This window comes from Carcharodon carcharias, chromosome 6 (assembly GCF_017639515.1).
Source record: "Carcharodon carcharias isolate sCarCar2 chromosome 6, sCarCar2.pri, whole genome shotgun sequence".
Classification (NCBI taxonomy): domain Eukaryota; kingdom Metazoa; phylum Chordata; class Chondrichthyes; order Lamniformes; family Lamnidae; genus Carcharodon; species Carcharodon carcharias.
The window spans coordinates 154,538,918-154,554,918 of NC_054472.1; the positions used below are offsets into that span (position 1 = coordinate 154,538,918).

General features: G+C 40.8%; 1 protein-coding gene across 1 annotated transcript in view; it reads left to right on the plus strand.

The window, feature by feature from the left end:
* The window catches only part of tg (thyroglobulin), a 463,025-nt gene that overhangs the window by 72,452 nt on the left and 374,572 nt on the right, over positions 1–16,001 (plus strand). Inside the window, exons 16-19 of the mRNA XM_041189302.1 lie at positions 5,616–5,825; positions 8,636–8,842; positions 12,081–12,235; positions 13,776–13,932. Coding sequence (XP_041045236.1) covers positions 5,616–5,825; positions 8,636–8,842; positions 12,081–12,235; positions 13,776–13,932 — 729 coding nt within the window. The remainder of the gene's footprint in view (positions 1–5,615; positions 5,826–8,635; positions 8,843–12,080; positions 12,236–13,775; positions 13,933–16,001) is intronic.

A 16,001-nucleotide genomic window follows, 5' to 3' on the forward strand; every position in this document is an offset into this window, starting at 1 on the left:
GCTGAGTTTTTCCAGGTAATTCTGTTTTTGTTTCAGTACTCCATCAATACTGCACTGAAGTAGAAATGAGAACAGAGAGTGGACTGCTATTTTGCTGTAATAATGTCTGCAGAGTTGCTGGAGCATGGAATGCTTTGCCACATGGAAGTGGTTGAGGCATAGCCCATTTAAATGAAGAGTAAATAAATCTTTAAAACAGATGAAGATAAAGGATCCAGGGAAGGAGCAAGGAAATGAGCTGAACACTTAATCCGTTTTTGACGATACTGTCTGTGGGTGGACACGATGAATACTCCCTGCTCTATTTCAAGGAGCAACACTAAATTTTCAACATCCGCTTAAACATGGAGATGGAGTATCAAAGTGACATGTTATCTGGAGGATGAAACCTTCAATAATGCTGTAATCCATTGATGTCCTACTGTAACATCAACTTAGTTTTGAGGTTAAAACAACAGCCTTCCAACTAGCTAAGCCAAGCTGACACAGATGATATGAATGAGCTAGCCATTTTTTATTGGCATGTGTGTGTGGGGTAATGTTAGTCAAGGACCAGTCAAAGAAGCTTCTGTTTTGGCCAAATCTGGTCATGTCATCGCTAAAGAAATCGGTGGCTAATCATTTACAAAATGACCATTTTCACCTTGAAGGGAGTTTTTTTTTCCAATAATGGGATAAGATCAGGTTTTAAGTAAGATTTAGTAATGGATTATTTTTCCTCAGTTTTTCTTCAGCCTGTATAGAATGAAATACATAGAGCCAGGAAGAATTTTGCTCAGAATAATACATGCAGTGTCGCAGGCAATAGGCCACAGATTACTCTCAATAAGCCTGTGGTAAACAGTAGGGAATGCTGTGTGCAATAGCTTTGGAGCAACTTGATAGTTGTGTCTGAGTAACAGTCTATCATTAAATGTCCATCAATTATATTTTGCAGCAGTAACTCACTCATTTGGTTGAGTGCAACTGCAGTATTCCCTCTAACCAAGTGTCAATAGAAGTTCATTGCATTCTTATGCTGGAAAGCCAAAAAGGTTTGGCTCAGTCATCTGACATGATAAAAACCAGTTTTCCAAAAGGATTCCTTCTTTATCAATGATTTGAAAGTCAACAGTGTTTTCAGGTTGAGGTGGCAAGGAGAGAGAATAATTATTTATGTCCTGTGAAGTTAGAACGGACAATGCTGAGGATTGAGGTATGGTTTTTAACTTTACATTCACACAGGGGATTCCCATGATTCTGACATGCAGCAATGGTCCTCTGACTCATTAATGAATAATACTGCTTCTGTGGGTTACTAATTGAAGTGCAAGACAAAATATTAGCTCTGTTAGTGAGTCAAGCATTGGAAATATTGCCAAATTGAATGGGAGCAAATGTTAAAGCAAATAGAAGTTGTGTTGTAACAGTAAATCTAAGGAGGCTTTATGGACAGAAAAAAAAATGGTGTGCTCACACTTGGAGTACAGCAGCTAGTCTTAGCCATTGTTCTTAAGAAAAGTTATAGAGATTTCAAAGAAAGGCAGCACAAATAGGACATGGTCTTATTGAATTTGAAGATATGCTATCTATTTCACTGGAAAAAGAGAGAGCGGGACAGGGAAACTATTCAAGTTTGTGAAAGAGACACTTGTGAATGATGCTCCTCATGATTCAGAGACTTATTGTCATGAAATTGGATAATTTCCAAAAATTGATGAGGATATCATGATGTGTGATTAACCCAATCTATTGATTTTGATGCAGGCAGCATGCAAACATTGTGTTGACTGCTTATTTACATTATTCCGGCGTGCAGCAGGAGCTAGCCTGCTGTCGAGTGGCTGCATGCCTGAGCAGGATGCGTAAAATCATGAAAGATTAGCCTCGCCTGCTTTAAGGCCCCTTGACAATAGCTACACTGTAGGAGTAGTACAGAGTATAAATCAAGAAATAATAAGGGCTTGGAAGAGAAGTACGGCAATAATCATGGGAGATTCTAATCTTCATATGGATTGGATGAATCAAATTGGCAAAGGTAACCTGGAGGATGAGTCATAGAGCGTAGCTGGGACAGTTTCTTAGAGCAATACATTTTAGAACCATGGAACAAGCTATTTTTGACCCGATAATATATAATGTGTCAGGATTAATTAATAACCTCATAGTAAAATATCCTCTTAGTAAGAGCAATCATAACATGGTAGAATTTCACATTTAGTTTGGGGATAAGAAATGTGGGTCTGAAACTAGTGTCTGGCAATTCCAAGAGAATGAAGACATTGTTAACTAAAGTGGACTGGGAAAATAGATTAGAAGGTAAGATGATAGAGAAGCAGTGGCAGGCAAATTTAAGGAGATACATTGAACGTTATGAAATAACTCTCAGCAAAGGTATATTCCATTGAGAAAGAATGTTGCTGCATGAAGGATGCACCAGCCATAGCTAACTAAGGAATTTAATGACATATCAAATTGAAAATAAAGATTTGCAATGTTGTAAAGATTTGTGATAGCCCAGAAGATAGGGGACATTTTAGAAACCAGCAAAGGATGCCTAAAAAAAAGAGGGAGAAATTGGAGCATTGGAGAAAACTAGCAAGAAATGTAAAAATGGACAGTAAAAGCTTCTACAAGTATATAAAAAGGAAGGGAGTAGCTAAAACAAGTGCTGGTCTCTTCAAGGGTAATAACAGGAAACAAGAAAATAGCAGAGACTTTGAATAACTTGTATCTGCTTTCACAGTTAGAAGAAGCAGAAAACATCTCAAGCACATTAGAAAAAACAAAGGATTAATTCATTAAAAGAAACAGAGTTGGGATAAATGGATCATTTTCAGGTTGATAAACTGGAAATAGTGGAATGCCAGAGAGATCAGTGCTAGGGCCTCAACTATTTACAATCTATATTAGTGACTTGGATGAAGGGACAGACTATATTGTAGCAAAATATGCTGATGATACATAGATAGGAAAACAAGTTGTAAGGAGGATACAAAGAGTCTGCAAAGGGGTATAGATAGGTTAAGTGAATGGGCAATAATTGAGAGATGGAGTATAATGTGGGAAAATGTGAAGTTGTTCACTTTAGTAGGAAGAATAGTAAAGCAGGATATTATTTAAATGGACAGAATTCTGTAGTGCAGAGGGATCTGGGTGTCTTTGTAGAGTAATCACAAGTAGTTAGCATGCAGGTACAGTAAGTAATTAGGAAGGCAAATTAATATTGGCCTTTGGCAAGGAGGATGGAGCCTAAAGGTTGGAAAGTCTTGCTACAGCTGTATGGGGCATTGATGGGACCACACCTAGAATGCTGTGTACAATTTTGGTCTCCCTACTTAAGAAGGGATATACTCACATTGGAAGTAGCTCAGAGAAGGTTCTCAAGACTGATTCTGGGGATCGAGGGGTTGTCTTATGAAAAATAGTTGTGCAGGTTAGACCTAAACTCACTGGAGTTTGAATGTGTGGTGATTTTACTGAGCTCTATAAGATTCTAAGGGGCCTTGACTGGGTAGATAGGGGGAGGATGATTTATAGGGAGCACAATTTAAAAATAAGGGGCTTTCCAATTAAGACAGGAACGAGGAGGCATTTCTTCTCTCAATCTTTGTCAACATTTGGAATTCACTTCCCCAGAGAACAGTGGAGGCTGAATCATGTTCAAGGATAAGTTAGACAGATTTTTGCTCGACAAGGGAATGAAAGTTAATGGGGGCAGGCAGGAAAGTGGAGTTAAGGCCAGAATCAGATCAGCCATGGTCTTATCGAATGGCAGAGCAGGCTCCAGGGCTTGAATGGCCTACTCCTGCTCCTATTTCTTATGGAGGAATGGCAGACAAGTGACAGATGAAATTTAGTGCCAAGAAGCCTGAAATGATTCATTTTGGTAGGAAGAAAGCAGAGAGACAATATAAAATAGAGTTTACAATTCTAAAGAGGTTGAAGAAGCAGAGAGACCCGGGTGTATATGTACTTTAATAATTGAAGGTGGTGGGAGAGATTGAGAGAGCAGGTAATAAACCCTGCCACCTTCTTACTTCCACCCCAATTAGGTCCATGGCAGGACGGCCAGAGGACGGCTTTTCTGCTACACCACCAACTCAGGCTCACTTGGCAATTAATGCCCACTTAAGGGCCTTACCCCACCCCTACTGTATTAAACCAGTGGCGGGCAATGGACATGATTTGCCCACTCTGCATAGTTCCAGTAGAAACTCCCTGCATGCATGGCAATGTGGGCACCAAAATGATGTCAGGTATGGCTAGCACCAGAAGTGTGCATGTGTACTGTAAACACCATTTTGTATGCAAAACAGCTCTTGTAGCAATGAAAATTTAGGCTCCATGGAACTGAATTTCATGACGTGTCAGTTTTTCCTAACCAAAAATGGTAAAACAAATACATCTAATACTTATGATCACAGAAACAACATCAAGCAGGGGATTACAGGTAAATGGACTTTCTTTTATTCTTTTGTGGAATGTGGGCACCGCTGGTGTTATAGACAGGAGAGAGACAGACAATCTGCACTGATTTCCCCTTAAGTAGAAGGCGTTTTGAATTAGTTTTTTTAAAAGAATGAACGGTGGCATGTTTTCCCAATCCTTTGATTTCTGCAAACCAATTTTGCTAATAATCTACAGCAAACTCAAGATAGGATTAACTTGGATGGTTAGTTTATTTTCTATATTCGGCACCCATGAAAGGAGTGTTTACCAAGTCCCACTCCGCAAACACACATAATAGAGGGGGCAAGAGAGAAAAGGAGTTTGTGTTGTGCGAATGTTACTTACTACTTATCAGCTGAAGCCTGGATATTGTCCAGGTCTTGCTGCATGTGGGCACGGACTGCTTCAGTATCTGAGGAGTCGCGAATGGTGGTGAACATTGTGCAATCATCAGCGAACATCCCCTCTTCTGATCTTATGTTGAAAGGAAGGTCATTGATGAAGCAGCTGAAGATGGTACCTGACCTCAGATACTCAGTTACAACAGACTGTTGCTGATTCTCTGATCAATCTTTAAGGTTGTTGAACTGTACTTTGCATTTTCTCTGCCTTCTTTTTCTATTGGAGATACAAAGCCAGATTGGAGTAATATTTCACAGTTTCTCTCTGGAAATTTAGTCAGTTGGTCATTCTTCAGGCATGAGACTTGACAATAGACAGGTGTTGTTTTTGGATGGCCACTGGGGGAAGCTGAGAGTTATTTATATATTTTTAATTACCAGAGTAGGCACATCGGTCAGGTGTTCTGCAGTCTGTAATACACAAACCATTTAAATTAAATACATCTAGGGCTGCCACAAATTCCACTCCCTGTCCAAAATTACCCAATCACAGTGCTCTGCGAGTGATGATCCATACTGGGAGTGCCCAATGGGGGAATCAAGCTTATAACATACACTTTCTTGCAACAGTACAAGTATTATGCTAGCAGGAGAAAGTAACCAATTAAAATTAACATTATAACACGTCAAATAAAACACCAGCTCAGATCGGGAGATAATCCCAAATAACCCTTTGAAAGTAATAAAACCATTGTTTAATAGTCATAACCAAGCATATTTGTGAACTTTTAAATGAGCTAATGCAAACTCAAAATAATGTTCTCCTCCTTTCCCAACTATTAGGTCCAAGCAGATGTGGAATTCTGAAAAAACAAGTGATACAACAGGAAGTGGGTATAGGGTACATTCCAGATTGTGAAGAATTTGATGGTTCCTTCTCAGCTGTGCAGTGTGATCAGGACAAAGGAAAGTGCTGGTGTGTCTTTACAAATGGAGAAAGGATCCCTGAAACACAAGTCAACATAACAACTGGATCAAAACCTGCTTGCAAACGTAAGCCATCTGGATCTCCTGGAGAGCTGGAGAGCATCCAGTGAAGATGTGATATTACTAGAATGGAAAACAGCTAATGGGTCTGTGACGGTCATGGAGGTGGAAAGCATCTAATGAAGTTATGAAAGGCTTTCTGCAGCTTTTGACATGGTTATCATCCCATCTTCCTTCAATACCTCTCTACCCTCAATTAAATGGGTGGGACGTCACTTAACTGGCTCCGTTATTAATTATCTATTGGCAGCCCAAGGATCACTTGCAGTGGTTTCTCTTCCTGCTCCAGCAGTTATTCTGGTTCGCCCATATGGATCTAACCCCTTCAATTTCTTATCTCCTAGCTGCTCCTTGGCGACATTAATGGAAAACGCAATATCAATTCTCACACCTAGGCTGATGACACCCAATTCTACCTCACCGTTACCACCTCTCTCAACCCTCCACTATCTCTAAATTGTAAGGCTGCTTGCCTGACATCTGGTACTGGTGAATAGAAATTTCCTCCAATTACATATTGGGAAGACTGAAGCCATAGTCTCCACCATAAACTCTGCGCTGTGGCCATAGACTCCATCCCTCATCCTTGCAATTGTCTGAGGCTCAACCAGACTGTTCACAACCTTGATGTCATATTTGACCTTGAGACGAGCATCCAACCACATATCCAAACCATAACTTAGACCACACCATATCCAGCTCTGGAGCATTGCCCAGCTCCAGCCCTGGTTCAGCTCATCTGCTGCTGAAAGCCACATCTATGCCTTTGTTACCTCCAGACCTGTCTGTTCCAATGTACTCCTAGTTTACCTACCACATTTTGCCCTCTGTAAACTAGAGGTCATCCAAAACTCTGCTGTCTTTGACCGAACTTACACCAAACTCTCATCCTTGTTTTCAAATCCCTTTATGGTCTTGTCCCTCCCTATCGCTGTAATCACCTCCAGCCCTACAAAGCTGTGAGATATCTGAGCTCTTCCATTTCTGACCTCTTGAGTATCCCTAATTTTAATTGCTCCACTATTGGTGTCCGCTCTTTCAGCTCTTGAATTCTCTCCCTAAACCTCTCCATCTCTCTATCTCTCTTTGTTACTTTTAAGATGTTCATTAAAACCCATGCCTTTGGCTAAGCTTTTGGTCATCTGCCCTCATTGTTGGTTTTCCTCCATTACCGAAGATGGCTGTTTCTTCCATGCATAGAGTCATCTGTTGTGCATTCTAACATGGCTGCAGGGCGTGATTGCAGACTTGTATGGCTTTCCACAGTGCAGGCAAGGATGAATTGTTTGATTTTGTTCAGACTGTCCAGTGTTTCTACCTTGCCATTTGTCCCTAGCTGCTGGAATTCTTCATTGTTAAAAGGAGACAATCTGCCCTAATATCTCCTTAGAAGACTCTTATGTTTATTTTTGTTTTATAATGCCCCTATGAAGCACCTTGGGGCATTAAAGTTCCTATATAACTACAAGTTGGTGTTGTTATTGTAGTAATATGATGGAGAAAACATCTTATGAGCCTGTGATGGTATCCTGGTGGAGAGTGTCTAATGCAGCATGCTGGGAAACTAGGCACAAGGTGGGGAAGAATAGGCAGTGGGAATTAAAGTGGCACAGAATAAAAAAATACAGGGGGTGCAGGTAGCAAAAGGAAGCATAATCTCTGGCTATGTTTGGATTAGCAAGAGTAAAACTAGGCAAGGGCATTTCCCACTAAGTTGGAAAACAAAGCAGCAGCATTGGAGGGGGTTGGCATGGCCAGCTTTGTCAAAGGCTGCTGACATATTGAGGATAAGGAGTGATAATGCACCATGGTCTTTGTGTCTTTCATTAAGGGTATTGCAATGCTGTGGCAGGGATGGAATTTTGACTAGAGTGGTTCAAACATCGACACACAAGAAAGAGACATGGAGTTATAGGGCGACAGCACATTCAAGTACTTTGAAGAGAAAAGGGAGGTGGGGAGATGGAACAGTAGTTTACAAAGACAGAGGGGTCAAATGTGTTTCTTTGAGGAGGGATGATGATGACAACTTAAGAAGGAGGCAGGCAGTACCTGATCATCAGCTAGCTTAGGGACCAGGAAGGAAAGCTTTATGGGACATGTCAGACCGACTGAGTTTTTCCAGGTACTTTTATTTTTGCTTTTGTTTATGGAACATGTATTGGTCAAATGTGGGATTTTTTTATGAAAGGTGACATTGACGTATAGAATTTAATGTTTAATATTGGCCAGGAATACTGATGCAAAAGCGTGGGAGCAAAATGCGTGAGAACAACGTATGACAAATGGAAGTGAGGGATTTTAGACTTGAGTTTTTTGCCCCATGCACAATTTTTGGTGGACTTGTCCGCACCTACCAGTCTTATCAACCTCCTGGAAGCAATAGTTAGATACTTACTGCAGTGGATTTTATAGGTAAAAAGTTTTCTATAATGAACCCTAAGGGCCATGATCTATAAATGATGTTACATGATCTTAACAAATACACATTTATTAGAGAAATTTGAGGCTGATTACATAGCATTGATGGAAGTTACTTTGGAGTTAATTCATTCTTTGAATCCAAGGAATTTTACCAATTGCAATGTTTGCACCATTTATGAAGACAGAATATTTATGTAGAATTCTGTGAGCTTTCTCCTCATCTTCCTGTATAACTTCAGCACGTATGTTGATGGAACAGTTGTGGGAAAATGGGGAGAACTCTCAGAGAAATTCTACCTCATCTTTCACTGAATGGAATAGATATGTGATTTTTTTTAAAATCAGAGGGCTAATTAAGGGGTTGCCAAATTCACATTGTTTTGTTTTCCTAGGCCCACAGTGTGCATTACCCTTCGATGCCCTTGCTGTATCAGATGGCATTGTTTTATGTAATGATTTGCCCAGTGGTCAGTCTCTGCAGCATTGCCAGCTGATGTGTCGTCAAGGATATCATAATGCATTTGATGGGGGAAGGTTTGTGTGCAACATACAGAACGGTATGTGGATGACCGAATCCCCACATCCAGAGGCCTGCCAGAGTAAGTACCATTTGTGATCATGCCTTCACTCATCTTGTCTCTAAACTTTGGAAATCCCTCCTAAACATCTCTGCCTCTCCATATTTCTCTCTCATACTGTTAAAACTTTCCTCTAACAATCCTTAAAACTTACCTCTTGACAAGCTTTGGTCAGCTGTTCTCATGTCTACTTCTCTAGCTTGGTGCCATTTTTGTTGTCTGATTATGCTTCTGTGAAGCACTTTGGGACTTTTAAGCTATGTTAAAGGTGCTACATAAATTCAAGATGTCACTATCATAATTTTATTTTAACTACCACATTCACTCAATAATCACAAATGTGTAAGTTTATAGAAACAATATAGCTACTTGTTGTTAATAATGGCTCTCCATTTCTGATTTCCACAAGCAGGAATTCTTGGATTTAGTTATATCATGATAGCATATGAAATCAGTGAACAAACATTTCCTCAGGCCCACTCCTTTCAATGACTAACTACAACAGTGCTTCCCAAACTATTCTCCAATATGACCCCAAAAGCCAGCAAAAACAAAGCAGCATAGTAACATTCAATATATAATTATCAAAGTTCAAGCATCATAGATAACATGTCAAAATACATCATATAAAGATGGAAAATTTGTTTTTTAAAGCACTTTGTAAAAATGTCATTCTTTTATGAACTCAGGTGGGTTTCAGCCAACCCCTCCATAATCCCTGATGACAGAATCTCCTCTTGCCCTCCCCCCACCCCTGCAGGCACATTGTAATCAACCTCCCTTCCCCACTCATTCACTCTGAACCCCTCTTCTCAAATGCTCTGCTTCCCTCTCACTCACTCACTCAGCAGGTCCTCTTCCCAACCCGCCCCTCCCCTTGCCTACTTTTGATCTTGTTGGCAGTGCCTGTGAAGCAGGGTTGCTATCCCATGGTAAGGAGCCTGTACAACAGGCAGACAGGAGCAGAAACCCAGTCAAGTTTGAAGCCACTGCTCACCTTCCGATCACAGCATCATGACCTCCTGGTTTTTCCTGCATTCTGTCCATGATTAAGTTACGCTTGCCAGCCTCTAGCTTCACCAAATCAGTGCACAAACAGCCCCAGTCCACTCAAACTCACAGTTAGAAATGTCTCCTGAAGTTAAAGAGCACTTTGGGTTCATTGTGCGCCCCACGTTTGACGAAATTGATTCCATGGGTCCAAGGCTGTCCTTCCGGAGCCTCCAGACTGGGATGTCTCCTCTCCATTGTTGCCATTGCTGCTCAGAGGAGGGGGGAGCTCACGAACCCAAATGTGACCTCTGCGGCCCATAATTTGAGAACCCTGAACTTCAACCTACCTTATCAAGGACTGTACTTTATCTCTTCAATCTCCTCAACTAATTAAACAAAGCTGTGGGATAGCTTTATATCATTTATCATCACATCCCCATGTTTCAACCTTGCTGGTTTCCAGAGGACTCAATACATGCATAGGAAAGGCAGCTATGACTTTGGCTGACTTACAAAAATGCATGGAAAAACATCAAACTGACTCTTAGTACCCACAAATTGCCTTATGAGGCTTGTTTTCTTGGTACCTTATTGTATGGCCGTGAACCATGGATGGGTCACAACTATCAAGAAAGGAAGCTCAACAATTTTCATCTTCACTGTTCATGGCACATTCCGGGCACCTCATGGAAGGGCAAAATCACCAAAGCGGCAGTCATAGAAACATAGAAACATAGAAAATAGGAGCAGGAATAGGCCATTCGGCCCTTCGAGCCTGCTCCGACATTCATCATGATCACGGCCGATCATCCAACTCAATAGCCTGCTCCCACTTTTTCCCTATATCCTTTGATCCCTTTTGCCCCAAGAGCTATATCTAACTCCATCTTGAAAATATACAGTGTTTTGGCCTCAACTACTTTCTGCGGTAGCGAATTCCATAGGTTCACCACTCTCTGGGTGAAGAAATTTCTCCTCATCTCAGTACTAAATGGTCTACCCCATATCCTCAGACTGTGACCCCTGGATCTGGACTCCCCTACCATCAGGAACATCCTTCCTGCATCTACTCTGTCTAGTCCTCTTAGAATTTTATAGGTTTCTATGAGATTCCCCCTCGTTCTTCTGAACTCCAGCGAACATAATCCTAACCGACTCAATCTCTCCACATATGTCAGTCCTGCCATCCCAGGAATCCTCTCAAGGGCAAATCTCCCAAGTATGTTGGCATTTAACAAGCAGAGGTGATTTCGCAATGGTTCATGCTCTTCTGAGAAAATAACTTGAGTGTGGGTACAAAGACATCTAGTGTTTTTATCCTCTACTTGAAAACCAAAGTAAGCAAATTATACATCACAAGTTAGCATCTACCCTCACACAGAAGTGATGATGGATCAGCCAATATTTGTGATTACTACTGGGAGTGATCATGTGGGTATAATTGTCAAATCCCACTTACCTAAATCCATTTCCATTAAACTTGTCACATTGGATATCGCTACAGAGCATTTATAGCACAGAAACTGGCCATTTGTCCCATGGATTATGGGCCAAATGGCCTTTAGCTCATTCAAGAAAATTCTTAATTTCCAAATGATCTTTGAAACTGAAATGTATTTTATGTATATCTAATTTCTGTGGAAAATATCATTCCCAGATGACTCAATGTTTCATGAGGCATGGGGACGGGAAAAATTAACCAAGATTTTTGAAACTACAGAACCACACATCTAGCCAACCGATCATGGAGCAACATTGATACAAACTTAAATGAAAGTGATTTAAAGCACAGGAGAAACTTCTTTATACAGAGAGTTGCAAGGCTGTGGGTTCACTTCCAGAGTTAGCTGAGGCAGAACTTTGTCAGTAATTGTAATTAGATTATATTGGTGAATGAAAGATCAGGATTTGATGGAATATAGGGATAGGAAAATAAATTAAATAGAACTCTTTGCTTACATAGAAGGTAATTGCTGATATGGACTGATTGGGCCGAATGGCCTGTTTCCATGTTGTAACTTCTATGTATTTCTATTTCAATGTTGAAATTAACCCTGCTGATGTTAGGAATTATGACTACAATAGTGCAATTTATTTCAATGGAGACTTTTGATACAGTGTCGCCCAGTGACAGTGACAAGAATCAAATACAATATTCCAGTATTATCCTGTTGGATGTTCCTCAGTAAGAACAGGAATAAAATGTGTGCTTTAGAAAAGTGATTTTGGAAAACTTCTTTTATGAAGATTGTTTTTTACCTCACAGAAATCAACCTATTTCAAGTGGCTAAGGCCCAGAGACAGTTTCGACTTCTGTTACCTTCTGGAAAAGCATGCAATAATGATTATTCAGGATTACTGAAGGCATTTAAAACCTTCATTGCTGATGATCTGAGGGCTAGAGGATTATGTCACATTCAGGTGTGTATATAAAACTATTCCCTTTGTTTAACAACTTTCTCCTTTCTTCTGAAGATGTTGCTTTGTGTGTAGTTATGTAGACATTGGCAGCCCCTTTGAAACCTCACATATGAACCCTAGCGCTGTTAACAGACTCTTTGACACCTGAACTTTGCTTTTTCCTTACCCAGTGTCTGAACTTACATATTTTCCTGCACAAGTCATTGGATAATGACCGGCAGCAAAAATCTTGCCCCTTTCGTAGGCCAAAGCTAGTAGCTTTTAAATGCTTTACCATCAAATAGAAGAGTTGGGCTAGTATACCCCTAAGGTCAGGATGTGCCTCTGGGCCAAGTGGAACAATAGCTATATCTTGAAGGCCAGAGACCTCCATCACCTGGATTGGTGAATATGATAGTAAGCCTGGCACACAGATCATTGGGAAAATACAAAAAACTACAGCTCAATTTTGTTCACTGCCTACCCTAGTCTCAATGGATGGCATCGTGATTGTATTACTGGATTAGTATTCTGCAGATCTAGACTAAAAAATTTAAGTCAAATCCCACCATCAAAATTGAAAATTTAAATATAGTTATTTAAACAATTTGGGATTAAAAAAAAAAACTGTTATCAATAAAAGTGACTGTGAAGCTGTTGGATTGTCAGAAAGGCCCAACTGGTTCACAAATGTCCTTTTGAGAAGGAGATCTTCCATCCATTCTTGGTCTGGACTATATGTGACTTCAGTTCCACACCAATGAGATTGACTCTCAACTGTCCTCTGAAGTGCCCTTGCAAGCCATTCTAGGACAATCAGGGATGGATCTTGTCTGTGGTGCCTACATCCTGAGAATGTAAACAAATCAAAAGAGTGTACATTATTTTTCTGCAAACTAACACCCTCAGGGGAGGCAGTAAGGAAAACTGGGAGTGGAAAATTTCACAAATGGTGCAGTAGAGGATGTTCTACCAAAGTTGACATTGAGACATGTTTAGAGCAAAGTTGAGGAAGCTTTACTGTGCACTTAAACCTGTGCTATGGGTAAACTTGCAGGGGAGGTGATGGCATAGTGGTATTGTTGCCTGGACTAGTAATCCAGAGATCCAGGATAATGCTCTGGGGATCTGCCACAGCAGATGGTGGAATTTGAATTTAATAAAAATCTGGAATTAAAAGTCTAAAAATGACGATGAAACCATTGCTGATTGTTGTAAAAACCCATCTGCTGTCCTTAACTAGTCTGGCCTGCATGTGACTCCTTGACTCTTAAATGCCCTCTGACAAGGGCATTTAGGGATGGGCAGTAAATGCTTGCGTGGCCAGCGAGACGCACATCGTGTAAATGAATTTTAAAAAATGTGATGGATCAGCTTTATTCTGCAATTAATCTATTTTGCAGCTGATCTGGACACCAGGTCTTCAAGCTAGAAAGGAGTTCTATTTCTAGTGCTGGCAACCTTCATCCTTTTAAAGTGCCTCAACTAAAGCCATTAAACAACTACAAGCTTGAATACAGCAAGAACAATGGGAGCACTGAATATTCCTGTCTCTTTTTAGGTGACTGTCCCTGGGGAAACATTGTTAATCCCAGCCTGTGATGACTCGACTGTGTCAGTTGGATGTTTGAGCATCGACCACTTAGGAGTAAATGTTACTTGGAAAGTGCAGCTTAGGGATATCCCAGTATCCTTTCTTCCTGACCTGCGTGACATAGGTAACCTGCATTGCTTCATAATTTGTGCACATAATCATACTTATTGATCATTGAATAATTTTAACATGTTACATGAATTACATGGGGCATTTGATAGCTGCAGCTGGATTTTATTCAAGCTATGATTTTGAACATCACCGCAATGGGGGCAAACGCGGGCAAGATGTAGTTTGCACATCCATGGTTCACAGAGGCAGCTGTACATGTAAAAGTGCAGTTGTCTTCAAACAGATGCAATTTTTGTAACTGGGATATCCAAAACATTATTCATGGGCTTTAGATACCTGAGCAAAAGGTCCAAAACTGCCAGAGTTATTTGGAGAGGTAGGTTACCCTTTTTGAGAGCTTCAGGTATCCACTTTGGAAGAGATAAGGTGCCCCTTAGGAAGAGGTCACTTACCCCTTTGGGAAGTGTCAGATGCCCTTTGATATTGTTAAGAGCAGGCATGAATGTGTGTAAAAAGTGGATAATCTCAATGGAACTGGCAGCTTGTCAAGTCATTTAAATGGCAAACCCTTTAGATTTAAAAGAAAGCCTGTTGTGGCTGCTTGCGATTTCACGAGCTGTCTGTTGACAAAAGTCTGAGGTCTTTTACTTCAGTGCTGCATGACTAATTCCACAACCTATCATTATCACAAGGGGTGGTGCTGTAAATTCACAGCTTGATTGACAGCTCCATGTGGTTATAAAATGTTTGATGTTATGAATACAAATGTTTGTTTTCACAATGGATTAAATACTTGAAGAAAATGTTTGTTTTTTGAAGGGATTACTCATTTGAAAGAATTTAAATGTATTGAATGGGTTTTTATGAATGATGTTTTTTTTTAAACAGTGAAGTCAGAAATAGACACTTAGAACTTTACTTTATTTCAACTCACCATGGCTCCTGAGGCCTGCCCATGGTGGATGTTGGGTGAGTTGGCATGGAGGGTGTAAGGGAAAAGAGTGTGGGTGGGGCCATCATGGATTGGCATGAGGTACCATTAAGTTGGCACAGGGGCAATGAATGGCATGGGGGTTGGCAGAGGGGCACAGGGTGGCATGGGGGCATGAGGGGCAATGGGGGTGGGTGGGTGACATGAGGTAGCATGATTTGGCATGAATGCAGTATTGTGTGAGGAATGAGGGCTAGAGGGCTGCTTTTTATTTTATCGATTTTATTGTAACTGGAATAAAGTCCCAGATCACCAAGTTGGGCTTTTTAACCAGTCCGCCTTGGCACCTTGTAGACCCTGTGGCTGCCTCCAGGTTTCTGGGATTGGTGAGCCTGAATCACGTTAACATCTGCTCTCCCCCAGAATGAAAATCCAAAGATCTGGGTCTCTCCCTTCCAAGTCAGGTTTGCAGAATTGGGACTTTTCCCAACTCTGCACTCCCGACTTGGGAGGGAAAATTCACCCTCTTGCCTCTTACTGAAGACTCCCTGCCAGGCTGCACTTTCCACCTCCAACCCTGCCAAAACTGGCCTTTAGCAGCCAAACGCACCTTTTCTCACTCCCTACACTTCTGGTATCTTCTCCTCTTATAAACATCTCACCTTTTTCCACATCTTTCACATCTTCTTTGAAGTGTTCCTTCTCCCCAGACTCCAACCTGAGTTCTCACCAAGGTATCCTCCCTCCTTACCTCGCTGAACCTTTATACTAAGTGATTCTTCATCTTCAGTGAATTCACTCTCCATTCCAATTCAACTTGTCCTCTATTCTTTCATTTCAATCTCACCTTGTCCTCCAGAAATCTCTCTCTTCGAATAGACCCATGTTCAATACTCATGGCCACCACATTGACTTTACCATCTAATTTAGGTCTTTTTGACTCCATAGTCATACTTACGTTCACAAAGTCAGAAGTAGGGATATGTACTGGTGACACAGTGCACAATTCCATTCGCAGTTCCTCTTCTAATGAAGCAGCGCATGCAGCAAGATCTACATAACACCCAGAAATCAGCTGATCAATGGTGAGTAATATTCATGTCAGGCAATGACCATCTCCAATAAAAGAGAGTCTAACTATCACCTCTTGACATTCAATGGTATTACTGTCATCATTAACCAAGAGCTTT